Source organism: Arvicola amphibius, chromosome 10 (assembly GCF_903992535.2).
Source record: "Arvicola amphibius chromosome 10, mArvAmp1.2, whole genome shotgun sequence".
Lineage (NCBI taxonomy): Eukaryota > Metazoa > Chordata > Mammalia > Rodentia > Cricetidae > Arvicola > Arvicola amphibius.
In genome coordinates, this window is record NC_052056.1 from 77162885 (window position 1) to 77188946 (window position 26062).

Sequence of the window (26062 nt, forward strand, 5' to 3'; positions counted from 1 at the left end):
TGGTTTGGCCAATATCTTAAGTGTATTTCTGGCTTTCTATTAACCCATTTTTATTAATCTGTGTATCGCCATGTGGCTATAGCTTACCGGGTAAATTTCTTATACAGTGTCTGTCTCTGACAGGGCTACATAGCTTTTAGCCACTCTCCACCTTCTTTCTCCCAGCATTTAGTTTAGTTTTCCCGCCTAGCTCTATTTTGCTAAACCACTGGCCAAAACAGATTTATTCATTAACCAATAAAAGCAACGCATAGACAAAAGGACTTCCCACACCACTCCTAAGTACTGGAATTAAACATATGAGCCACCACCACCCAGCTCTATTTCTTTTTCAGACTGGATCAATTTCATGTAGCCCAGGGTGACCTTGAACTCACAGAGATCTATCAGGGCCTCTGTCTCTAGTACTGAGATTAAAGGTGTGTGCCACCACTGCCTGACCTGTGGCTAACTAGTGGCTTAGCTCTGCATTCTGCACTCTGCACTTTGATCTGCAGGCTAGCTTTGTTTGCTAGATTACAAACATATATCACTACAGGACTCTTTCGTGTTCACTGCCTGCCGCTAGTAATGCCAGTCCCAGAGTTGTGGGGAGCACTGGTGAGAAGCTAATTATCAGGAGTAGTGATGTTTCGGTTTGATTTGAAGGAGAATAACAGAACTCAAGCAGAAAAGTCTAGAACTGAGTAATTCTGCATCCAGATAATTCAGTAGGCTTTTAATGGTCAGAGGAAAGTCAGGGTCCCTGGTATCTAGCTCCTTGAACCAGATTCTGGGTCAAGAGGTACATAGGAATTTATTCAGCCATTTACTTTCAGGGTCTGTTTGTCATGACGATGGCATGTTCATAAACTTTTGGGAGTTCCTGTGCATGGGGAGGCAGGCCAGACCAACTTAGAGCAAGTGTTTCTGTCTCCGGCAGCTGAGGGCTCAGCAGTGGGTTTCCCTTTGTTCCTTTTTTTTAGGCACTGTTCCCTAGCAGTGATCAATGCCCTGGCCAACATTGCAGCCAACATTCAGGAAGAGCATCTTGTGGACGAGCTGTTGATGAACCTGCTAGAACTGTTTGTGCAGCTGGGCCTGGAGGGGAAAAGAGCCAGTGAGAGGGCGAGTGAGAAGGGCCCCGCCCTGAAGGTAGGAAGAACGAGGTCGCTGGGTTTTGAGGCACTGTCTTGGCTGAAATATGGTGCTTTCGGTGTTAAATTATTTACTTCTTAAATTTTTGGTTCTGGGGCTCAAAGCCAAGATTCCACATATGCTGAGTGTATGCTCCACCACTGTGTTACACCCTACTACCTGTTAGGTGGTTTAAGAACATCTGGAGAAAACAAGAAGGAGGAGAGTGGCTTCTCACTCAGGATGCTGGTAAGGTAGGGAGGGGTGTGGCTTCCTCACCAGACTGCATCTGGCTTGTATCAGCTCCAGTGGCAGCGGCAGCAGCATGGGCTTCTTCCCGGCCGCTCTTTCCCTATGTCACCATCTGGAAGCAGGTGAGGGTGTCCTGGCCTGAGCCTATGCTGAGGAATCTTACATGCTGCCATTGAAACATACGGAGTACCATCCTTTATCTGCTGTAAGACTGTTCTAGAAAGGCAGGTCCACATGGACAGACAGAAGGCTACCTTTTAAATGTTCATATTGATTATTTGGGGGTGTTTAAGACGGGGGGTTCTCTCTTACCACATCATCTCCCCACTAACAGCAAACCTTCTCCCATGTTTCCATTTTCATGCTCTTATACTATTCCCTCCCTTTCCCTTTCCCAGTTACTATATTCAACCACTGGGTCCCAGGTACTGTCACCAGTCAGGGTCAGCCCACTTACTGTAAAGGACGAAACTGTCGATAGTGTAGGCTTTGCAGGCTCAAGACAGTTTCTGTTGCAACAGCTCCACTCGGCTGTGGTAGCTGACAGCAGCTGTAGGCGTGTGCAAGAGACAGTTAATGATTACGATTAGGTCCGTGGGCTGCAAGGGCCTGGTTGCAGCTGTAGGCTTATGCAAGAGACAGATAATAGTTAGGATTAGGCCCGTGGGCTGCAGGGTCCTGACTGTTATTCCAGGTGAGGGGGTCAAGTAAATAAGATAGCACCCTCTCCTTGAGAGGCTTTGGGGAGCACAGAGCATAGCAGTCCAGCAAGGAGCACTTTAAGACTAGGCTGGTCAAGAATGCTTCGCAGAGGTGATATCTGAGTTGACATCTCCTTGGAATTCTTCCTGTGAAAGCCTTGGTCAGCGAGTAGCTGATGCCAAAAACAAAACAAAAGAACCTGCTTAAGATCTTGTCCATAGTGGCTGGACATGACTCAATGGTTAAGAGCATTGGCTGCTCTTCCAGTGTACCTGGGTTCAGTCCACAGCACCCACATGGCAGCTCACACCTATCTGTAACTCTGGTACCTGGGGATCCAATGCCCTCACACAGACATACATGTAGGTAAAACACCCAATGCACATCAAATAAAAATAAATAAATAAAAGAATGTGTCGGTCGACGGAAGAGAAGGGTGAAGCAGGGAGGTACTAAACACTTGAGGAAGTGTGTTTTCTTTCCTTCCTACAAGGAATGGCCAGTGCCCACTGATCTACTGCGACCTGTGTTCACTCCTGTTTGCTTCCTATGGAGTCTCAAGACTCCTGGGGTTTAATGCTTATTCACAGGCTAAAAGAGCAACACCAGGATTCTATTTCTCCTAAGTACAGAGGTAGGAATCCTGTTCTTTGTAGTTACTGTTTGCCAAGTATTTATTGAAATAGGACCTTCTTGGGTAAGGGGAGCCTGTAAAAGCGAGAGGAAGATACTGGCTCATAACTACCCATAACGCCAGATGTGATGGTGCATGCCTTTAACCCCAGTCCTCAGGAGGTAGAGTACTAGCCACTAGCGTAGTCTTCTTGGCAAGTTCTAGGCCAGCCTGTATTCAAAAATTTTTTAAAAAGTTAAACTAAGACCCATGGAGGGTGTTCTACTTCATTGTGTAGCTCTGAGACTTTGGGTCTTCCCAAAGAGAACCAGTGCTTATCTGCTACAGCCCAGGAAAACCAGATTGGGATTCTGTCTGCATCTTCTCAAGTGACCACATGACCTTGCCAAGATGCTCTGATTCTTGGTGAATCTCACCAGAAGTTAATGCAAAAAAAGCATTCGGAACACTTCCGGGTCACAGTAGGGTCCTCAGTGCTATCTGCTATCACTATTATAAATACAGTGCATAGTTCGTTCTTCTAAAGTTTGGCACCATTGTCTGCCGAGTCCAGCATGGCTTGGTCCTGAAAACCTGACTGGAGCAGTGAGGGAATAGAGAAAGGACACATACACACATAGAGGTTGAGGTCAGGGAGGCTGTGCTTGCTCTAATGGAGCACTCCTACTCAGCAACCCAGAACCTCTGTGTATTTATTGTGTCTAACACAGGGGGAGGGTCTTTATAGATGGCTTCTCAGTCATTCAGGAGTAAGAAGCTTCTGCTGCAAGTCAATTGTTGTCACACCGGCCAATTGTCACAGTGTCATCGTTTGCACTGAGACGAGAGCGGATTTGCTACTCCCATGGGATCTGAGACATTAGGTCCTTGACAGCTGTGTCCAAGTCAACAATACACATTTGCTCAGGGCTTCCTTAGCTCTCCACAAGTGTTTGTTGCAGTTTAGCCAGATTTTTGGGCCTATTGGAGAACTTAACCATTTAATTATTAAATCTTCTGGGATTTCCTAACTTAGAAAAGTAAGCAAAAAGCCATAATCCCTCTACTTAGGTGCTTTGGCATATTTTCTCTACTTGTGTATATTACCTAACTATAATTGAATCAGAGGGTACTCAAACCCTCATTTGTTTTCATTTAAAACTTCTGTCAGCACTCTTCCAAGGTGAGTAATTTTTTTCTCAAAAAGTTGTTTTCTTAGTGACTAGGTCACATTAATGTAGATTGCCACTATTTATACAAGCATAAGTTAATGGTTTACATTGGACATTTCAGTTGTCCCTGTCCGCCCCTCACTGCAGCTGTTCTAGGGCTAAGGGTGTAGCCCAGCGGCAGAGCACTTGTGCAGCATGAGCAAGGTTCCGGGTCAGTCCTCAGCACCATGTGCACAAGCGTGGATTCTGCAGCATGGGGACTAGAGTTTATAGTTTAAGTGCTTAGAATGGGGAAAGGTGCCAGAACCACAGAATGCGACACATGGGTATCTTTATATGCCTATGAATATGCCTCCTTGTTTTTCTTAGGTTAGGGAATCCTATACAATACTGTTGGGGTTTTTTGTTTGTAAAAGAAATGTTTTTGCTATTTTCCTAGGCTTCCAGCAGTGCAGGGAATTTGGGGGTGCTCATTCCTGTAATTGCTGTGGTGAGTATTCACTTGTCAGATGATTTAATTTCCAACTATTCATGTTTGAGTCAATTCCTTATAAAAATGCTTTCTAAAATCTCAGTAATTCTGCTGGGCAGAAAGGCTCACACTAATCCTAGCACTTGGGAGACAGAGGCAAGTTGATCTCTGTGAGTTCGAGGCCAGCCTGGTCTACAGAGTGAGTTCCAGGACAGCCAGAGCTATATACCGAGACCCTGTCTTAAAAAACAAACAAACAGCAACAATGACAATAAGTAAGTAAGTAAATAAATAAATAAATAAATGGAATTCCAGTAACTCTATAGATGGTTGTTCCAGTCACCAACAACTTTGAGTGACAACCTATAGGGATAACTCTGTCTGTGCCCAGACTTCCTCAGCAGTCTGGCAGGGAACTCACTCCAGTTCCTTTTGCATGGCACTGAGATCTGGCCCTGCTTATTCTGCATCGTGCCCTGTCCTTCACTGCTGCTTTGTCTCCTTCCTTGGCTTTCTCCTGTGAGAAAGAGGCTGCTTCCTGATTAGACACAGCTGTGCTAGAGAGCCCATAGTTATCCAGTCCTGTTTTATGCTATGTCCACTGCTCTGCAAAAATAAAAAGTTTATATAAAAATAATAAAGATAAGGTCTTATTATGTAGCTTTGGTTTGGTCTGGAACTCACTCTGTAGACCAGGCTGATTTCAAACTCACAGAGATCCGCCTGCCTCTGCCTCCTGGGTGCTGGGATTAAAGGTGTGCGCCGCTACACTTAGTTTCAGCAAATAACCTCTGTGAAGGATTTCCGCACTCTAAGTCATTCCCAGTAGCAGTCCTTGGGCCTTGTGTTCTCATATTTTTATCCCTCTCTTGTTCTCGCCTCATGTCGTGCCATAGTTCAGGTCTTGAAATTGTGGGCACTGAGGGTGCTAAGGACAAGATAGTTGGACAGGAAAGTGGAGGGGTTTGTGTCCGGGCGATGGGGGTGGGAAGTTTGCTATGTAGCCTGGGATAGTCTAGAACTCTCTGAGTACTCGAGGCTAGCCTTGAATTTAGCAGCTGGTCTGCCTCGGCCTTTCAGGTACTAGGATTGCAGGCATACACCATATCAGATTTATCTCTCCTCATCGTAGTGAAGTGGTTTGTGTGCTCATCTTGGGTATTCTTTAAACCTTGGGACTTCTAGGCAGTTTATTATTATTGCTCTTTAATAGTAAAAATTCATATATCTTGTGTAGTATCCCACATATACATAAGCCATCTTTTTACCTACACACTCATTTTCTGACCGTGCCTCGTGTGAGTTTATGTTGATACAGAATGAAGACTATGTCTGTACTAGGACATTTCATCCCATGAGAATGTTTGAGGGGAAGGAGGCAGTGCAATGAACCCTAATGGTGCATGTTCCTCCTGAAGATCTTAACACCTTGGGACTTGCCATCACTGGTTCTCACTGCTCTTGCAGATTTACACAGGAGCTGGAGAGATGCCCAGTGGTTAAGAGCACTTGTTACTCTTCCAGAGGAGTTGGGTTTGATTTTGAAAACCCACATGGTGGCTCACAACCATCTGAACTTTAGTTCTAGGAGATCTGACACCCTCTCCTGACCTCCATGGTACTAGGCACACACATGGTGCAAAGATATAGATGTAGGCAAAACACCCATACACATTTTAAACAAAAATAAAAACAAAACAGATTTTTAGGATTGCAAGAGTCTTTCTATAATGGTATTTTCCCCTACTGACTATTTTTTAAAACAAATTCTCCCACTTTGTCATTAATGTTATCCAACATACAATCATGTTTTGAAGTGTCTTTGTGGACTGAATGCTTACTCAATAATAGGGCTTAGTTGGTACATGCAAGGCTCTGGGTTAGACTCCAGCAGCAGAAGTCGAGCTGTGGCTCTATGCATGCTCTCACACGTACGCCTTCTGTTTGGCCTAGAGAGAAAGGTGAGAAGTATGAAGCCCCAGTGGGTACTTTCTCAGCCTGTTGAAAAGAAGTCAGCAAAGCCCATGGAAAAGCATAGGTTTACAGGAGTGCTGGGAGTAAAGGCATGAGCTACCACCACCTGGCTGAATATTATCACTTCTAATTGGGGCTAAGAAAAAGATTTCAGGGTTAGAGAGATAGCTCAACGGTTAAGAGCACTGGTTGCTCTTCTAGAGGTCCTGAGTTCAATTCCCAGCACCCACAACCATCTGTAATGAGATCTGGTGCCCTCTTCTGGCATGCAGGCAGAACACTGTATACATAATAAATAAATCTTTAAAAAAAGAAAAAGAAAGAAAAGAAAAAGATTTCAATGTAGATTTCAGCCTGATGTTAAAAGAGGAGACGCAGGGCATCCAGGCACACACTTAATGGAAAAAGAACAGTTATATATGCCCAAAGCTGGGTGTGGGCTTCCTGGAGACTTTTGTATTTTTAACAAAAGTTAATGGTTATATTACGGGGGAGGAAACAAATATTTGATCTACTTGCTCAACAGAGAGCCAAAGGATCATGAGTTTTACATTTGCTTTTTAGTGACCTCTTGTACCTTCTGAAAGAAATTGATTTCCAAAGGTGGTATGGGGTTTTTTGTTTTGTTTGTATGTTTCTTTAATATTTAGTGTTTTGTACTGTTTTCTTGTTGCTTGTTTTTCAAAGAGAAATACATACTCTGTTTTAGACTTTTAATGATTCAAAAGGGCTGGTTAATTTGAAGCAAAAGGCTTCTGTCGGCACTCAGGAACCTCCTGAAACTGGAGGTTTCAGTTGCTGTGAAGCTGGGTCATGTGGTTGTGGGATCTCTTCCTGCTTAGTTAGGTGATCTTTATCTTCTAACTTTGCAAAGTTATTTTTTTCATTGCTTTTGCTGCTAAATAGCCCACACTTAAGCATTCTGAAGACTGTCTGACACTTAGACACCTCATCTACTCAGAATATAGTGGCTGATTGAGATGTACCATCTTCCCAGGAAATATTCCTGTGTCTCACTGAGAGCAGGTTCATCTTTACCCCAGGTAGTTTTTGTGGACTTAGACAAGTTATACCTTTTCTAGGTCATATGCATTTTTGCAAGTTTTATACTTCTTTTCTACAGAAATGCATCTGTGTTCACGTGTGTCTCATGAAAAGACTGTCCAGAACCTCTAAGTTCAGAGCCCCTTAATAAGGTTCTTTCTTAGACTAGAACAAGAAATGTTTATCCCTGGTCTAGACCTTGTCCAGGTATTACCACCTCACAACAACCCTATGAGACCACTTTTGCTTTTATTTCTATTTTACAAGTAAGCATAGTGAGGTATAAAACCTGCTCGACATCTCATAGCTTCTAGGCATCGGGTCTGTGTCCAAGAAGCTTGCCCCAGAGGCTGTGCTGTAGTTAGTCCTCTCCTGCTTTGAGAAATGGCAGGCTAGTGTCTTTAAGAGGGACTGCAGGGATTCTAAGTAAATGGAAGTAATTAGGGACCCTGGAGATGAGAGGGTCCCTCCTGTGCAGGAGCCTGGAGCAACCTAGGCCACATGTGGCTGAGGTAGGGATTAGAAGTGAGACCGTGGAGTTTTCTGGGAAAATGACACATGACAAAGGCTAAAGATATGGAGTAGGGGGGTGGTGTTTGTTTTGAGACAGGATTTCACCTTATAGTCCTGGCTCTAACTTTTAGGCTTATTAACCAATTCTCCTAACCTCAACCTCTGAAATAACTAGGATTACAGGGACATACCCACCTATCTTTTTAGGGCACAATTTTGAAATAACTGCAATTAAAAATGTAAGGAGTGAGAAAAATACCAGCAAGATAAAATATATAAAACAAACACCAGAAAAGAACAGTATTAAAACAAATTGGAGGGAAAAAGCGATGGGCCATCATCATTCAGGCTTTACCAAGAACTGAAAAGATGCAGTGGGGAGATTTTGCCTCAGTCCTGTACTGTCTTATTCTCAATAGAACGCTGGTGCAGGTGTAAAATAGTTAGCAAGAAGTCCATACCCTGAGCCTACCTACCTGGGGTTGAATCTAGGTCTCATCAAGTTACTCTTCTTCTGTAAGTTGCCATTGCTTCCTCAACTGTCAAGAGGAGGTGGTGAGAATGTGACCTCCAAAACCAGCAGTATCAAGCATATAGTATGTACATTACACACTATTTCATACATTACACTAGAAGTAGCATGATCCTCTCAGCTGTTGCCATTGCTATTATTGTTTCATATGGTCAGAGTATTCTGTAACCAGACCCTCAAGTCCAACAAGCCTAGCCTTGGACCCAGCCCCACCTTGTAGCTGTATTTTGTGCATGTTTTAGAACCCTTCCAACTCTTGCATTGTTGGGAAATAAAACTTCTTCCTCTAAGGTATGGGGTTTACAGTTAGTTAGCACGAAGCTTGTGGCTGCTGCTCCTGTTACAGCTGCCAGTCTCCCCACTGAAAGCACATCTTGACCCATGCCTTCTGAGCAGCCTTCGGAGCATTGTGAATGGTACCAAGTCGTATTCCTTGGATGTTGCCAGCTTTATCAGACCAGACCTACTGCAGGGCCACATCTGAAAGAGGAAAGTCAAAGCATGCACCTTGCTGTAGACTCTAGAGCACCTTGTCTCAGGCCTTCCATCAGACTGGTACCAAGGACTCAGCCACACACCTCTTTATCCAAAACCTGCCTTGCTGTAGTGTACTAGTCACTGCATAACACATGAGTGACTTTCTGTCCACCTTTGTCTTTCTTAAGGGTGTTTTCCAACTTGCCCTTTGTTATTTGAGGTGCAAAATAATAGACTTATACTGGGTGTTATGGCACATGACGTTAGGGATCCCAGCACTCAGAAAGCAGAAGTAGGCAGATCTTTATGCAGTCAAGACCAGCTTGGTCTACCTAGCAAGTTCCAGTCCAGCCAAGGCTACATAGTGAAACACCACCCCCCTGTAAAAGATAATTGTAACAGATACATAGTAAATATAGCTGTTTATTAATCTCTAGAATGTATCTGTAGGCTTGTGTACACACCTAGGTAACTATGAGGCAGCAGGAGAGGAGATGGTCACATGAATTTAGGAGGTTGGGCCTTGAATTAAGTCTCAGCATCTCAGGTGTGTTGAGGTTATTTTTCCACTGGGCAGGAATTGTGCTGCTTGGGCATCCTCCCTGGAAGAGGTAAAACCTCCTGAATAGCATTTAGATGGGGGCTGGTTGAGTTTTCTCTTTTAACCTTGAATGATAACATTGATGAAGCTACCTGCAGAGAAAGTATCCCATACACCCTGGCAGTTTGCTCGTAGGGGCCAGGAGTGGGGGCTGAGGCAGTACATATGTTGCTAGGACCTGTAGGGAATAGCTGGCCCTAGAGTTAGCCCATTAACTTCTGTGATCTTGTGGTGTTGTTTGCTGTGTCGGCTTCTTAGTCCCTGGTAACTTTCTTCTCCTATGTGGGCCTTAAATTCAGATATTATCATAAACCACATAAGTTATCATATCAAAATATCTCTGTCCTCTTTGTTAGACTGAGAACAGAATTACTGAGTGTCCCCAAACTACACCAGGTGCCCAGACCACTACCGTTAAGACCTGGTGGGGTTGGCCACTCTCCCCATGAAGAGCAGGCAGCTGGTTCGGTGCTCATACACTAGAAACAGGAAAGGACGGTCAACAGTGAACCGGACTTGGGTAGACAGCGGCATAAACCCCACCGTGGTTACAGCTGCAGCTTGCGTGCCCTCTTCGTTCACCGTGATGGTGCTTTGGTGCTTAAACTGTTTAAAAGCAGAAAGGAACAGTATCAGTCGTGTAGGTTGTCATGAGAGATGGGGATGGGGTAGGATGGAGCACCTGATTAAGACTCATCATCAGGCCTGGCAGTGGTGCACACCTTTAATCCCAGCACTCGGGAGGCAGAGGCAGGCAGAACTCTGACAGTTCGAGGCCAACCAGGTCTACAAGAGCTAGTTTCAGGACAGCTAAGGCTGTTACACAGAGAAACCCTGTCTTGCGGGGGGGAATAAAAGATTCATCATCAGAGAAAAGTTCCAGAGACCTTACATAAGACACAAATCACATCTAGTAAAAATGACCCTTAAATGGTTTTTGAGAACATGGTAATTGTGGCAAGAGTAGAACTACATTGTATTGACCATGTCCAGAGGCTGAGAGGCTTGGGAGCCAAAATAGCCACCCAGCCCCCTGTATCTTTAAAGTTTGGGTCACAGGCCTACTAGGAGGTTGGAGAAAGAGGTAGCAACAGTGCCAGGCAGGATCTGGGGACTAACACACAAGAGGGAGCCATTACCAGATCAATGGTGATCCTCTGGTCTGAGATGCCTGACATGTTGCCATTCTTGCTGAACAGCTTTGTGATTCCCATGGACTTAAGGACATCCACCAGGTTGTAGTTCTTCTCAAGCTTAAACTTGGGCAGAAGTACCTCTCGAGTTCTAGTTGGAAAAGAAAGGTGCCAATTTTATGGATACAAATGACAAAATAATGACATTTCCCCTGCTAAATTGAATTGGCCTGCAGTGAAGTGTATTTGCCACAGAACTAACATAGCAACTCTTGACATTTAAAATGTATATATTGGTACTGTCAGTTGAGGGTTTGGAAAAGCCATCCACCATAGGTCCAGTCACAGCCCTTATATCAATGAGTGTCACAGACACAGACTCCAGGTGCCAGGGAAACTACACCTGTACAATGTCCAGAGTTTTTGTTCTCATTGTTCTGTAAGCAGTATAGAACAACTATTTACCAAGCGCTCATATTGTCTTAGGTATGACAAGTAAGGTAGGGATGACTTATAGTCTGTGGGGAAGTATGCATAGGATATCTATAGGTGTTAGACCATTTTATATGTAAGGCCTTGGATCTGACTGAAGCATAAAAGGACTGGCCAAGGGAGGGAAAAAGGAAAGATGCTAAACAGAGCTGACCAGGGAGGACAAACTGCCATCAGCTGGAATCTAGGCAGGCTCCTCGTGTTAGGAGTCCACAGGGAGGGAGAGGGTGAGGGGACGGACATGCTGTGCTGGGTGAAGGACAGAACTCAGGGTGGCTTGGGCCTCACTGACTTCAGAGAGGATGCCACCAAAGAGAGGGATGGTGCAGGAAGTAAGTACAGAGGGACATTTTTAAAGAAATCCACAGGGCTTAATATCATCATATACCTGAGAAATCCACCTTCCTCCAAGAATCGGCTTCTAAGGTTTTCTATTTTAGGGTTTTTATTTTGCTTTAATTTTTATTATACTTATTTACATATTTTATGTATGCTTGCATAGTTATGTGTATAGAGGTCAGAAAAGGACAACTTTCAGGTGTCTCTTCTCTCCTTCCACCATGTGGGTCCCAGGAATTGAACTCAGGTAGTTAGGCTTGGCAGTAAGCACCTTTACCTGCTGATCCATCTCACTGGCTTGTGTTTTTGAAACAGGGTCTCACTCTTTCTGACCCTGTACTCATGATTTCCTGCCTCAGCTTCCCCAGTGCTGGGTTACAGGGGTGTGCTACTGTACCCAGCAATATTTTCACTTTTGCTGTATTTTTTTATTTCTTGTCCAACAGATTTCACCTTTTATTATGAGTCTAACCAGTAATTATCTAGTAACACAGAAATATATCCCATTTCTCTATTCTTTCTGCCATTGTCCAATAGCTTCAAGTATTTAACATCAATAGTTTCGACTATAAATAATAAATAAAGATCAAAGAATATCATGATGGCAAATCTTCAGTGAGTTAAAAAGAACTTGCGATTTCATGGCAGAAAAGAAGAGTAATATCTGTGCTGGGAGCCGCTTACATTCTAGGCACTGAGAGCAGGGGCTGGGGGTGGGAGCAGTCAACCCACTGCTGTGTTTCCTACTCCCCTTGAGTCCTGATAAGGAATATGGTTAGTCGCACCTTGGGGTCGGCTGAACTGGGGCTCAGAGCCACATGTGTTGTATAGTAAGTAGATGGAGGCTGTTCCTAAGATGACCTGAAGCTACCTGTCCCTGCCTTCTGAGACAGCTTTGTGGCTCTCTCATCAGTGCTCCCACTGAACAAGAAATTCAGGCTGAAATAAACAAGCAAGGCCTGTGTGGCAATTTTTGGGTTCTTTTGCGTACTTCCCCTTTAAAACAAACGAACAAACTGGTGAAACTGAGTGGAGCGGCCACACTCCTGACACTGGAGGGTCACTGCCCCTTTGAGGCCAGGGCTATCTGCACTACAGAGTGAGAACCTGACTCAGGAGGGAGGGAGAAAGGGAGGGGATAAAAATTAGCCGTGGCTTCAGTACTCTTAGATACCCCAGCCTGAGAAAGCAAAAGAACAAATGACCTGAAGTACCTGTTTGTCATGCTTTTTTGCCATCTCTCTACTACCTGGGGCGTCAGCTGTGCTTCAAGAGTCTTCATTCCTGAGAGCTTGCGTGGGATCACAATTAGCATGCTGACGTCCCCTACATACTCCAACTGGAGAATGTCACAGTCCAGCTCCTGGTCATTTGCCGCAAGGAAATTCCCTTTAGTCTGCATCATGGAGACTTTAACTACTTCTCGCTCATTGAGCCGGAAGTTGTGATTGTGTGTCATTTCCACTGGGAATTTATTCACCCAAGTTCCTGTGAAGTCAAAAGGAATGTCCCTTCAGAATGTGGCCTTTGCTCTTGAACATGTGCCCTTGGAGGGCTCTCTAGAACTAACACCCAGAGTCTTAACAAGAGAAATTTACTTATTTGTCCCGGACAGATACTTAATTCACCTGGGCCTGTAATCTAATTATTTGGAAAGCGAGTAACCCTTTAAGCCCTCACACTATGGTTCTCTAGCATTTGGCAGGACACGAATCTGATAGAGTGGTGTCCTCAGGGTCTTCCATGTCGGCTTGGTATAGAGCTGTTATTCAGAAATAAATCTTAGCTCCAAGATACTCATCATTAATAATGTTGGTAACTAGTTCCAACAGGCCGCATGCCAGGCATAAGCGCCTCTCTTGTATTACCTCATTTCCAGCTCCTAGAAGCTATATGAAATACATGGTTTAAATTTCCACGCATACTTTTGGATAAGGTAGCAGAGACACAATGAAGTAAGGTAACTTGTTTAAGGTTTCCTCTGGCCTGCTTATGGTTGCCCCTTAGCTGCTACCTCCAAGTCAGCCACACCCAGGATTTCTAAACCAAATCATTCTGTGAGGACTGTCTGTGCTCTGAGGCTTTAACAGCATCCTTATGTTCTCCCAGTGCGATACCAGCTTTAGTTGTGATAGTCACTAGTGCCTGCAGACACCGCTCCAGACCCATTGGAAATCACTATTCTTCCAGCAGTGATGAGAAGAGGCACTAACAAAGCAGTTATAGCACAGAATTAAGAGATTTGGGGATTAGAAACAAAATTATACTTACGAAATTTTCTAACCTTTAAAATGCATCCTTCTCAGCCAGCACTTCTCTGCAAAGGCAGAGGCAGGCGGAGGCAGGCGGAGAGTTCAAGGCCAGCCTGGTCTACATGGTGAGTTCCAGGACAGCCAGGGCTGCATAGAGAAACCCTGTCTCAAAAAACAAATAGCTGAGCAGTGGTGGCACATGCCTTTAATCCCAGCACTGGGAGGCAGAGGCAGGAGGATCTCTGTGAGTTCAAGGCCAACCTGGTCTATAGAGGGAGTTCCAGGACAGGCTCCATAGCTACTGGGAAAAAAACCAAAACCAAAACAAAACAAATAAACAAAAAGATGCCCCCTCTGATCCCCAACAGAGTCCAGTCAGTGTTCCAACACATCAGGGAAAAGCACTTTGGCACCTTAGAGTACTGTGGATTAGTCACTCAAGAGATGTCTAGTCTGTCCCGTATTCCTGCCTGCTCTAGTGCTGACAGAACAGCCTCTTGGTTCAGAATTTCAAGTATGACTGATTAGTGTCGAGACTGTGGGCAACCAGCCGACTGTGAACACTGAGGGTGTTCCCACCAGTCTGTTCTGAAGCCATTCCCAAGCAGAACCTGATCACTTGTGACAATAAACGTTACCTGCAATATCATACATACTCCTTGTCATATTGAACTATGCTGTATACCCAGCTTCAAGTTCATTGTGCTCTTCCTGTTTACAGGACGACTGTGTGCTGCATTGCTTCAGTTCTCTGCGCCCTGTCAGAGTAGGTCTGACCCTCCCATGATGACAGGGGTCACACAAATGAGAAGGGCTGAAACTACCATTTAGACTCTTGTTTGCTCAGTTCCAAAACTTGTACTTAGAACCAGTAATGGAAAAGAACATTATATTTTCATCATAAATATGTACTACATGTTTGTATATCTGCCTGTAGTCATGGCTTGTTAGAGATTTAGCCTTTAGCAGTACCCACCTTGAAACTTGAATGCTGTGCCTGGCTCTGGAAGGAAGTCTGGGGGTTAGATCTCAGCACTCCCAAACCTCCTGAAGTCTTGGCCTCTATAGTGCTGCTTAGCAGCCCAGCCTGCCAGGATTCCTATTTTTGCAGAACTGGGAACGCTCCTGTCCTTCAGATCCCCGAGCAGTACAACCACTGGGGTGAACAAATAGGAAGTGTAGGCTTCCCAGCACCTATGCCTTTACCAGTGTCCTGAACTCAGTGATGACAAAGAAATGTGGCTACAGTACTGCCGTTAGCTGTGGTGCTAAGCCATCCCTCTGACTGCCTTCAGCTTAAGTGAGGTACAAGTTTATTTTGATCGGATTCCAAAAGAGGTTTGGATTTTGCCTGTAGCCCCAGCATTGCAGGAGTTAAAGCAGGAGGGTCTTGAGTTCTAGGTCATCCTGTCTACATAGCAAGACCCTTTTTAAAAAATACTTTTTAAATTGGGTCTTATTGTATAGATACACACACGTGCTTGAGTTGGGTCTTATTGTGTAGACACACATGTTCTTGAGTTGGGTCTTATTGTGTAGATACACACACGTGCTTGAGTTGGGTCTTACTGTGTAGACACACACATGTGCTTGAGTTGGGTCTTACTGTGTAGATACACACGTGCTTGAGTTGGATCTTATTGTGTAGATACACACATGCACATGTACATTTGTGTTGAGTGGGAGATAGTGCACTCTTTAAAAGTGCTTTCATGCATGGCCGCTAAGAGTTGCTGGAGAAATCATTATTTAGAACCAGAAAGATGGCCCAGCCAAAGATGCCTGCTGCCAGGCCTGCCAATTGGTTTGCATCACAGAGACCACAGTATAGAGGGGAGAGAACTGACTGTCTCAAAGGGGGAAAAAAAAAAGAGGAACAGAATTAATGCAAAAGTCCCCTGAGAGAGCTAGTTGTGGTGGCACATGCCCTTGATCCTAGCAGGCCAGCCTATTCTACCCAGCAGGTTCTAGACTAGCCAAGTCTATACAAGGGGACCCTGTTTCAGGAAACAAAAAGTACCCTGAGAAGAAGTTGTGTTTCTAGCAGTTATTGTAACTGAACAGTTTCCAGATATATTTCTCTAGCTTTTTGTCTTTATTTCTACTCACTGATAATTGGGAAGGGAAATGAAGAAATCTTAATCTACACTGGCCAAATACTTAAAAATGAGAGAGAGGGGGCTTATATTATTTCTTCCAATTAATAAATCATCAGAGTTTTTAATTATTAATTAAATTAAATAAATAGATCATCAGAGATAGCTCACAGAGATTCATCCTGAATACTGCCCTACAGTCTTTAGTTTTGGAGGGTGTGATTTTTGGTTTTTCGAGACAGTATTCCTCTGTGTAGCCCTGGCTGTCTTGGAACTCACTTTGTAGACCAGGCTGGCCTCCAACTCACTGAGAATCACTGCCTCTGCCTCCTGAGTGCTGGGATTAAAGGCTTGTGCCGCCTTGGGGCATTTTACCTCTATGCTTTGCTGGATTTGTCTGTAAAAAAGGATCCTAATAACTTTAACACCACGATCCCTACCACATGGAAATCCAGTGAGTGTAAATGATAGGCTATTAATAATAGCTACCACCTCATTGTGTTCTTTCCTGCCCCTGAGTCGGCTGAGTGTCTTATTTTCCTTCATAAATTACAGCTAACATACAGTTCTTGTTCTTTTTGTGTACCAGACAGCTGTGTTGTGGGTTTCCTTTGGGAATCATAAAACTGCTTCTTACCTTTGAAGTAGATGCAGTTCAGAATCATCATCTGAGTAGCAGAATCTATATTCTCCAGAGCTTCTTTTATGAGGCCCTTGGTGAGCTTCAAAATGTGGTTGTTTGCCTTTGATATGAAGGCAGGATCTGAGAAGTCAGCCACCTGGGCCTCGGCAAAGTAAAACTCTCTCATACCAGCTTTGAAGTCCTCCTGGATGGGAAACTGCTTCTGAATATAAAGGTTATTAACTGACTGGAGCGTGTACCCAAAGTTCCTCCTGAACAGGCGATGGGTCAGCTTCCGAAAGAGATTGTGAATGGTGGCAATCTCATACTTGCTGCTAGCATTGACAAAGTCTTTAAAGTGTAGAACTGAGTGTACTTCCTCATGGGTCTCTCCCCTCAAGCCTAAGGAAAGCATCCCCATAGCAGTAGAAATGCCAACAGGTGCAATGAAGATGTTATCAGAAGTGGTAGCCTGGTCCTTCAGGACTCGGTAAAGGTTGAAGGCAAACTTTGCATTGAGGATATTAAGACGCTGGATCCGACTCTTGCCTTGGAAAAGCTGCAGGATATTCCCATCACTTGATTCTGCTTCTGTCGGGGAAACTGCATCAATGATGTAAATGTAGTCGTCGTCTTCACTGAGTAGCTTCTCCAGGTCCAGGTAGTCCTCTTCCTCCTCCCCCTCTGGAATCCAGTCATTGGTGACTGTGTTTTCTTTGTGGAAGTTAGCAGGCAGGAAGGACATGCTCGTGTTTTCGTTACCTAGCTGCTCAGCAAGGCCTTGGCTCCCAACACACACAGACATGATGACAGAAAGAAGAAGAGGGTGGAATGGAGGCTTCATTTTTGCAGAGCTAGAGCTGGTATAGAAAACAGACAACAGTAAGACAGCCTGGCTCCATCCTGCTGGAACATCCAGAAGGAGGCCTGTCACAGCACCAGTTCTTACACCAGCTTAGCATCCTAAGCTGGTAAGACTCTGATGAGAAATAAACATGCAGCTAGTGTTAATGTTTTGTGTGTTTCGTGCATCTCCTGGGATCTATGAACCCCTAGACCAGTGGTTCTAAACCTTCCTAATACTGTGACCCTTTAATACACTTCCTCAGGCTGTGGTAACCACAACCATGAAATGATTTCATTGATGCGTCATAACTGTAATTTTGCTGCTGCTGTGAATTATGAATATCTGATATGCAGGGTTGAGAACTACTGCCCTAGATGAAAATTTTTTCTACTTTAATTTTTTTAGAACTTTTGGTATTTATTTATTTATTTATTTATTTATTTATTTATTTACTTATTTATTTGTGTGGGTGGGCAGGTTTGCCATATTACGTTTGTGGAGGCCATATGACAACTTTAGAAGTCACTCCTTCTACCTTGTGGGTCCCAGGGATTGAACTCAGGTCATCAGCCTTGGCAGCAGGCACCTTTACATGCTGAACTATCTCATCAGCCCGATTTATTATTATTATTTTTTATGTGTGTGTACAGACACACATGTAAACATGCATGCTACAGTCCAATGGTTGGGTGGAGATTGTTTTCTCCTTCCACCTTATGTGAGTTCTGGAGAACAAACTCTGGTATCCATGTTTGCCCAACAAACACCTTTATCTGCTGAGCTAAGAATCCTGACCTGAGATCCCTTCTTTAAGTTAATTTGTTTGAGATTTGGAACCTAGCAGGACCCCCTTAGGACCTACTAAAGGAGTGTGGCTGGGGACCCGTGTTTCCTGGCACACTGAGAGGCTAACGGCTTGTGTGGCTGGCTATAGGAGAACTTTGCTGTCAGAAGAAAAACATCTTTCTTCTTCCAGCTTCCCATCTCACTGTGCAGACAGGGTCTGTGGGGGGTGTGTGGGGGGATGATGTCAGAGGCTCACCCTTCCTAAAGGTCTGTAGACAAGCGAGATCTCTTGTACAGACCCTCTTCTTGTCCTTGTCTGCACAGCCTTTGCCTTGTCCCCAAGGAGGCTTTGACATGTCAAATCCGATTTTTCTGTCCAGTGGCTTTGACTTGGTTTTCCATATCTCACTTATTAAGTAGGTAGATGACCTGTCTTTTGTTGTTCCCCAATCTCACCAGCTAAGTGTATCTTCCTAGGAAAAAGGTCTGTTTGGTGTCTGACCATTTCCTTGTTTAGAATATCTGTTGCCAGTCTAGATCAAATAAGAGTTACTGGTGCCTAAGTATTTGGACTTGTTAGGTCTGAAGACAGTTAGGGACTAGCTGTGCAGTTGCCCAACTTGAAATACTCCTGCCATTTTAACCTGTTATGAGATGTAGTCTTCTTTTGCTACTACTAAGAGATGGCAGTGGTCTGAGTTAGGGATGTAGCTAAATGTTAACTACTCTCACCCACACTGCATGGACCAGGGCTCAATCCCTGGTGCCAAAACTGATGGATGGTAGGCAGTGGTGACTAGAGAATGACTAGCCTTGAGCAGTAATGATGTCAGCTCTGCCTTGCTTGCCGTAGAGTGCCAGTACACTCAAATCTTTGTCCTTAGGGCCTATGCCCTAGAATATGGTTAAAATTAGCATTTCTAGCATTTTAGTCATGACTGATGAACTTTTTTAAAATGCATCATGTACCTCAGGCTAACTGAAACCCCGTCTAGCCAAGGGGTGACCTTACATTCTGATCCTTTGCCTCCACCTCCTTAGCTGTGGTCCTGTGCGACCAACCTGCTCCACACAGCACCGGGGTGAGACAGGATTTGTCAGCACAGTCGGCACTCTACCAGCTGAGCTACATCTAACCAGGAGACTTCTGACTGCTTATTTTGGAGAGTCACATGGTTTCTGACTTTGAATGTATGGTCTTTTCTGACCCTCTTCAAGCGTTTTTTTGCTGAGATTGGTGGCTACACAATCTGCACATGTGGAACAATTTCTAGAAATGGAGTCTAATGTATGTAGTGTCAAAAACTGGGCCTAGTTTCAAGATAGAATGAGACATGAGCAGGAAGCTCATAGTTAAAGAAGAGCAGGGCTAGAGAGGTGGCTCAGCAGTGTGCTTCCTGCTCTTCAGAGGAATGAAAGACTTAGATCCCAGCCCTCAAGTTGGGTGGCTCACACTCATCTCTAACTCCAGCTCCATAGAATTCTGATACCCTTCTGGCCATCTGTACACATTGGCACACACTTGAACAGGCAAATGCATAAACACAAATAAAAATAAATATTTACAAAAAAAAAAAACCAGAAGCAACTTAATGGAAGTCTTTTGTATGATTACACTTAAAAGTATCCTCAGCTCTTCCGGGCGGTGGTGGCGCATGCCTTTAATCCCAGCACTCAGGAGGCAGAAGGAAGCAGATCTTTGTGAGTTTGAGGCCAGCCTGGTCTACAAGAGTTAGCTCCAGGACAGGCTCCAAAGCTACAGAGAAACCCTGTCTCAAAAAAAACCAAAAAAAAAGTATCCTCAGCTAAAAGAGTAATTAGTAATAATAATGTTAAAGAACAAAGCAGAAGCCAACTTGAATTAGTGTGGGCTTGGGAGCCGAGTCCCAACCATGCAATAAGATCTTCATCCTCTCCTGGTACTCACGGTACTCCTGGAAGACTGTTTGGTTTAGTGTAGGGGGTTAAGCATCATGTACCCTGTTCCTGCATTGTATGTTCAAAAGCTATAAGCCATAATTTCCATTATTCTCTTACTAGCGAAAGGAGAAAAATGTAAGGGTATTTTTTTATGCATTGAAAAATTAGAGCTCTAACAAGTAAATCTATTTTTTCTGGTCAGTTTCATTAAGACATTTAAAAACACCTCTAAATTGTATATACATTCAAATTACTATCTTTGAATTAAAGTATGGTAGTTTTAAGATAAATCATCAAAACTTTGTTTTCATAGGAACATCATTTAGCATATTTTTATGAGGTACATGGAGTAGACCTGGCCTTTTTGGCTATGTGTCATAGAGAACAGCCTCTCCAGCCTTGATGTCTCCAGATCCAGACCAGAACAAACAAGAAGGGAGAAAAGTAGTTACCAGTAATATGGAAAGGTTTTTTTGATATAGGATTTCTCTGTGTAGCCCTGGCTATCCTGGAACTTGCTCTATAGACCAGGCTGGCCTCAGACTCATAGAGCTCTATGTGCCTCTGCCTCCCGAGTGCTGGGAAACCTTTTTATGTTGAAATAACTTCAAACTTATGGAAGAGCTAAGGACAGAGTAGGAGAGCAACTGGTGTGCCCCTTTACTGTCACTGAATTTTACATGTATGTGTGAGATGTGGTGTGCGTATGTATCAGCATCTACAAGTATTTTCTGAGCCTTTTCAGGTTAGATCTCTTAACATTTCTCTAACCTTTAATAATGCTTGGGAAAACTTCCTAAGAACAAGGCTATTTTCATACTTACTCATTAGACAGTTATCTAATTTGAAAAGAAATTTTTTTTACCTCCGGTGATAGGTACACATTGCTACAAGCTCGTCGTCTGGCCTCAACCCCTCAAGTGCTGGAGTTCAGCCTTATGCCACCATGCCCAACTTCCAGCTTACAGTACCAAAAATCTAATTCTCTTGTCTCTATAATTCCAGTTCCAGTTTAGCCAGTTGTGCTACTGGTACAGCTGATAGAATTTTATGCTGGACTTTAAAAGTAATACTGCTTTCTTTTTTTTAATCTAGTAAAGGAACCAGTTGCCTATCTCAAAACATTAAAAACAAAAAATTATAATTGGAAAAAAAGTTAGAAACCCAGCTTACCTGTGTGCCTCTGAGCAGCGGCTTTATAGAGATGAAATCAGGAAGGGCCACCGGCAGGGTTCAGCATGAACTTTGGTGCTGGGCTGTTGTGTATTTTCCAAAACAAATATGCCCCAATTCAAACACCACTCGACCAGCTCTGTCAGCAGGAAACCTTTCAACTGTGTCTTTGATCACTGCCTGGTGACAAGCTGCTTCCAAACTACAGTTCCTCTGTCGCTGAGGTTTTGATGTTACTCTCAGCATGTCTGCAGGATATCTTGCTGAAGCTAAGCATATTTGTTCAGTGTTCTGGGAGCAGAATTGCTTCAGGGGTCCAATACTCTATGCCCCCCCCCACAGGTACCTGCATGCACACAGTGCATATAAATGCAATGCCACACACAGAAGCATAAATAAATCTTTTGAAATGACCATTAAAGCTTTTCTTTATTTTTAAAAAATAATTTTTGTGTGTGTGGGTATTTTGCCTGTGTACCACATGCATGCAGTGCCCATGGAGGCCAGAAGAGGGCATCAGATTTCCTCTGGACCTGGAGTTCTGACTTGTGCTAGCTGCCATATGGGTGCTGGAAATCAAATCCACTCCCTTGGAAGAGCAGCAAGTGCTTGTAACTGCAGTGCTAGCTCTCCAGCCCCTACAGCTGTTGTTTAGAGAGTGGAATGTGGGGATATCTCGGTGAGTAGCACTGTCTCCTCAAACCTGAGGATCCAATTCAGGCTCTGGAATTGGATCACACGTTTGTAACCCTAGCACTCTTGTGGAGATGGGAAACAGGGTTAGTAGAAGCACCTGGAAGTGGTTCAACGATTTTTGCACTTGTCTGTCATGACTCTGGACTTCTTGATATGTCTCTCCCACTTATCCTAGGAATTTGATTTATTTTTAAGCATAAGCAGGTCTTCTATCTAGTAGCCCTTGCCTGTCCTATGTTAGGGGGCCTTCTCCAGGATGCCCCAGCTCCTCCCCATCTTTCTTTTTTTTTTTTTTTTTTTTTTTTTTTTTTTTTTTTTTTTGGTTTTTCGAGACAGGGTTTCTCTGCAGCTTTTTTAGAGCCTGGCCTGGAACTAGCTCTTGTAGACCAGGCTGGCCTCGAACTCACAGAGATCCGCCTGCCTCTGCCTCCCGAGTGCTGGGATTAAAGGCGTGCGCCACCACCGCCCGGCTTCCCCATCTTTCTTGAAGCATGGAGTATTGCCCTCCACTAACCTGCCATGATGCTTTGTCTTTATCTTAGGATATATCAAAGAACTACTGCTTCCCCTCTTCCCTTCCTGGGCACTAGAGCAGTCTTAGCTGAGGTAATAACCAGTGAACCAGGAGAAATGAGAGATAGGGATCGCCCATGGCCAGGGAGGTCAGGGAAGAGGAGGAGCCCAAACCACAGAAAGTTTGACGGCTTTCTCTTGCCTGTCAAACTGTGCTGGGCTTCTCTGCCACGTGAAGGTTAGTTAGTTAGTTAGTTGTTAGTTAGTTAGTTAGCTTGTTTGTTTGTTTGTTTTGAGACAAGGTCTTACTATGTCCTGCCTGTCCAGAACTCACTGTGTAGACCAGGTTGGCCTCAAACTCACATACCACCAGACACTCTTAGCAGCATTTACCTTGAAGTCTGCTATCTGGAACCCCATTTGGACCTCCCCCTCCCCCAGAACCTCATCACTTCTCACCAGTCAGTCACACAGCGACTTACACCTTTGGCCACTGGTCAAACTGGAAGCACTTTGTCATTGCCCTTGATGGCTAGTGTTTGCAGCCTGCTTCCTGCTCTGTGACTCCTCTATCTACTGTTGCATTCCCCATTTCCTTACCACCTCCAAAGTCTGCCCTAAACCAACTCTTCCCAGGCCACAGTACCCTGGTAGTTCTAAGGGAGAGGCCAGACCCTCTGCCACATGGGCTGCTGAGCTCCAGACTGGCACCTGTGCCCTCCCTGTACTTTTAGAGAGATGTTTCCGACAGAATTTCAGGAAATACGGTCTCAAAAGAGGAGAACAGAAATCCTTGACTACTCAACTGCTCAGAAGTAATTGCTTCCAGGAACCTGAGGATTTTTTCCCCATCTTTGTTCTGTACTCATACATTTATATTAAAATGTATTTGAAACATGTATATATAATGTATTATATATATATGTGTGTATATATGTATACACACATGCACACACATATATATGTATGTATGTATATGTATATATGTATATAAATGTGTATTGAGAGCTGGGTATGGTGGCACACGCCTTTAATCCCAGCACTTGGGAGGTAGGGGCAGATGGATCTCTTTGAGTTTGAGGCTAGCCTGGTCTACATAATGAGTTCCAGGACAGCTGGGGCTACACAGAGAAACCCTGTCTCAAAAAAAAAATATATATATATATATTGAAATATGCATTGTGTATTTTGCATATTTTACTTGACACTGTGAGTTCTGCCTGTACGAACAGGTGATCATAGAAAACACAATTAGTTTTCAAGACAGATCTTATGTAGCTCATGTTAGCTTTAAATTCACTGTGTAGCCAAGGATGACTTTGAATTCCTGAGCCTCCTGCCTCTCCGTCCTGTGTGCTGGGATTATAGGTGTGCTTCATCACACCCAGCTTGATATTTAGTCTTTTGATGCATGCTGTCACACCCTCCCCAAGAAGTGTTGTACCAATTATGCTCCTACCAGATGTGTATGAAGTGTCCTAGCATTTGGCATCATTCCTTCCTACTCTCTAGTCCTGACTCAGAACCTGGTGTATACATGCCACTAGTGTTTGGGTGGCAAAGCCCCACCCTACTAGTGTAGAGGACTAGATCTCATCACTGTATGGGACCCGTGTGCTCCATGGAGTGGTTTGTGCAGAGTAACCATTTTCTGTAACTCCCACACAACTGTGGCCTTCAGAGCAGGCAGGCTGCTTTCTCTTCGACTTCTCACACCTATACTCAAGCCAGTCTGCTTTCACTGCCTGTCGAGATTCTGCCCAAGATTCCTGCTTGAAAGAGTCATGTGCTGGAAAGGGTTTGAAAGCTACTTCTTGTACTCTGTCCATAAGATTGCTCAGTCTACCGCTCCCATTGTGATGTCTTCTCTGAGGGCCCTCCCAGTCCCAGCTCCCAGACTTAGGGCCTGAGGCTTCTTGTAGCAACTGGTGCTTCCTCTCTGTTCTCTGCCTGGCCAAACTTTATGTGAAGACCCATGATGACACTTCCAGGAACTGGAATTGTTTCCCTCCCAGTTAGATAGAACGCCCTTTGAGTGAACTTGAAGCACAGGCTCAGAGTAAGCATTGCAGATAACCAGTGAGAGACTAAACCTATAATCGGAGGGTGGTGAGAAGATAACTGCTCATTGTGCACCTATGTGCACCCATTCTGGCTGTATGGCTGGGATGGGGCTCTTGGAGAATGTGTGCTTGATTTTACACTTAGTAGAGTTTTACTAACAAATAACCTTTCTCCCTTCCTCTCACGTCAGCTCACCCGACGGCTGCCACCCATCAAAGAAGCTAAACCCAGGCTACAGAAGCTTTTCCGGGACTTCTGGCTGTACTCTGTACTGATGGGGTTCGCTGTGGAGGGCTCAGGTAGGGAGTGGTGTCTCCCAGAGAAAGCTGAGTGTGCAGTGGAAACAGCTAGGTCAGACCCATCCACTCCAGAGCCTGAGTACATCTGAACTGAGCCCACATGTAGCTGCTTGTTCCCACGGGTACTTAGGAACAGACACTTCCCACTGGGTGTGCCACATGACTGTAGACAGTTGGGTAGCACACTTGTTCTGTGTCCTATTGTAGACAGTTGTCTCAGGGGACCCAAGACTAGAAATTGCCAGAGTCAGTACCAATGCAAGACTTCTTTAACTAGGTGCTCGATAGTCTTGTAAATTCTCATTCTCTCTCCCTCTGTCCCCTCCTCTCCTCTCCTCTCCCTCTCCCTTCCTTTCTCCTCTTTCTCACCCCACCAGCCCCATGCCTGTCAGTCGGGTGGCCTCCTGGTCTATGCCAGCCCTTGTCTCACTCACAGTCTCTTGCAGGACTCTGGCCAGAAGAGTGGTACGAGGGGGTCTGTGAAATAGCTACCAAGTCACCTCTGCTCACCTTTCCCAGCAAAGAGCCGCTGCGATCCGTCCTTCAGTACAACTCAGCCATGAAAAATGACACGGTCACCCCTGTAAGGCTTCTCTTCTCTCTCCTTAGACTGTCCCAAAAGGAATTAGAGCAGATCCCGTCCACATCCTTACTAAGCACTTGGGTTCCTTCTGGGGAGGCCTCACGAGCCCCTGAGTGTTTCCTCCCTCCAGGCTGAGCTGAGTGAACTCCGAAGCACCATCATCAACTTGCTAGATCCTCCTCCCGAGGTCTCTGCCCTCATCAACAAGCTGGACTTTGCCATGTCTACCTATCTCTTGTCTGTGTACCGGCTGGAATACATGAGGTACATGAGCCTTCACCTTCCCACACAACTGCTGGGAGGGGCGCACACCTTTAATCCCAGCACTCGGAGGCAGAGGCAGGTGGATCTCTGTGAGTTCCAGAACAGCCTGGTCTACAGAGCTAGTTCCAGGACAGCTAGAGCTATATAATAGAGAGCCCCTGTCTCAAAAATAAATAAATACTAAATAAAAATAAAAAACCAACAAGGCTGGTTAGATGGCTCAGGGATAAAAGAAGCCTGCTACACAAGTTCAGTCTTTGAACCAAACCAATTCCTAAAAATCATCCTTTTACCTCCACATACACACCATAGCACATCACACACAGAGAGAGACACACACAGATGAATCTAAAAAGACAAAATTGGATGGTTAATGTAATAAAAATGATCATCTCATTACTCATTCCCATCTCCTATAGTGTGTTGTTGTAGCTCCTCCCTTTTTTCTCAGAAAAGCAAATGAGAGAGCTAAGGATATAGCTTGGTAGTAGAGTTCTTGTCTCACACGTGATAGG

General features: G+C 44.4%; 2 protein-coding genes across 3 annotated transcripts in view; one reads left to right on the forward strand and one right to left on the reverse strand.

Annotated features, from left to right (window-relative positions):
* Pi4ka (phosphatidylinositol 4-kinase alpha) overlaps window positions 1-26062 on the forward strand; it is a 134044-nt gene that overhangs the window by 61721 nt on the left and 46261 nt on the right. Inside the window, exons 18-22 of the mRNA XM_038345205.1 lie at window positions 966-1134; window positions 4295-4345; window positions 24592-24700; window positions 25147-25283; window positions 25414-25547. Coding sequence (XP_038201133.1) covers window positions 966-1134; window positions 4295-4345; window positions 24592-24700; window positions 25147-25283; window positions 25414-25547 — 600 coding nt within the window. The remainder of the gene's footprint in view (window positions 1-965; window positions 1135-4294; window positions 4346-24591; window positions 24701-25146; window positions 25284-25413; window positions 25548-26062) is intronic.
* Serpind1 (serpin family D member 1) lies at window positions 698-21286 on the reverse strand. Of its 2 annotated transcripts, XM_038345207.2 has the most exons (6): window positions 21129-21286; window positions 16418-17262; window positions 12647-12920; window positions 10608-10752; window positions 1826-1918; window positions 698-1080 (listed from the first exon to the last, which is right to left on the reverse strand). In XM_038345207.2, exons 2-6 carry the CDS (start codon window positions 17244-17246, stop codon window positions 1057-1059), a joined length of 1365 nt encoding a protein of 454 aa, XP_038201135.1. In that variant the 5' UTR covers window positions 17247-17262; window positions 21129-21286; the 3' UTR covers window positions 698-1056. The 2 variants fall into 2 exon arrangements, with proteins under 2 accessions (XP_038201135.1, XP_038201134.1); XM_038345206.2 differs by lacking the exons at window positions 698-1080; window positions 1826-1918 and adding an exon at window positions 9273-10074.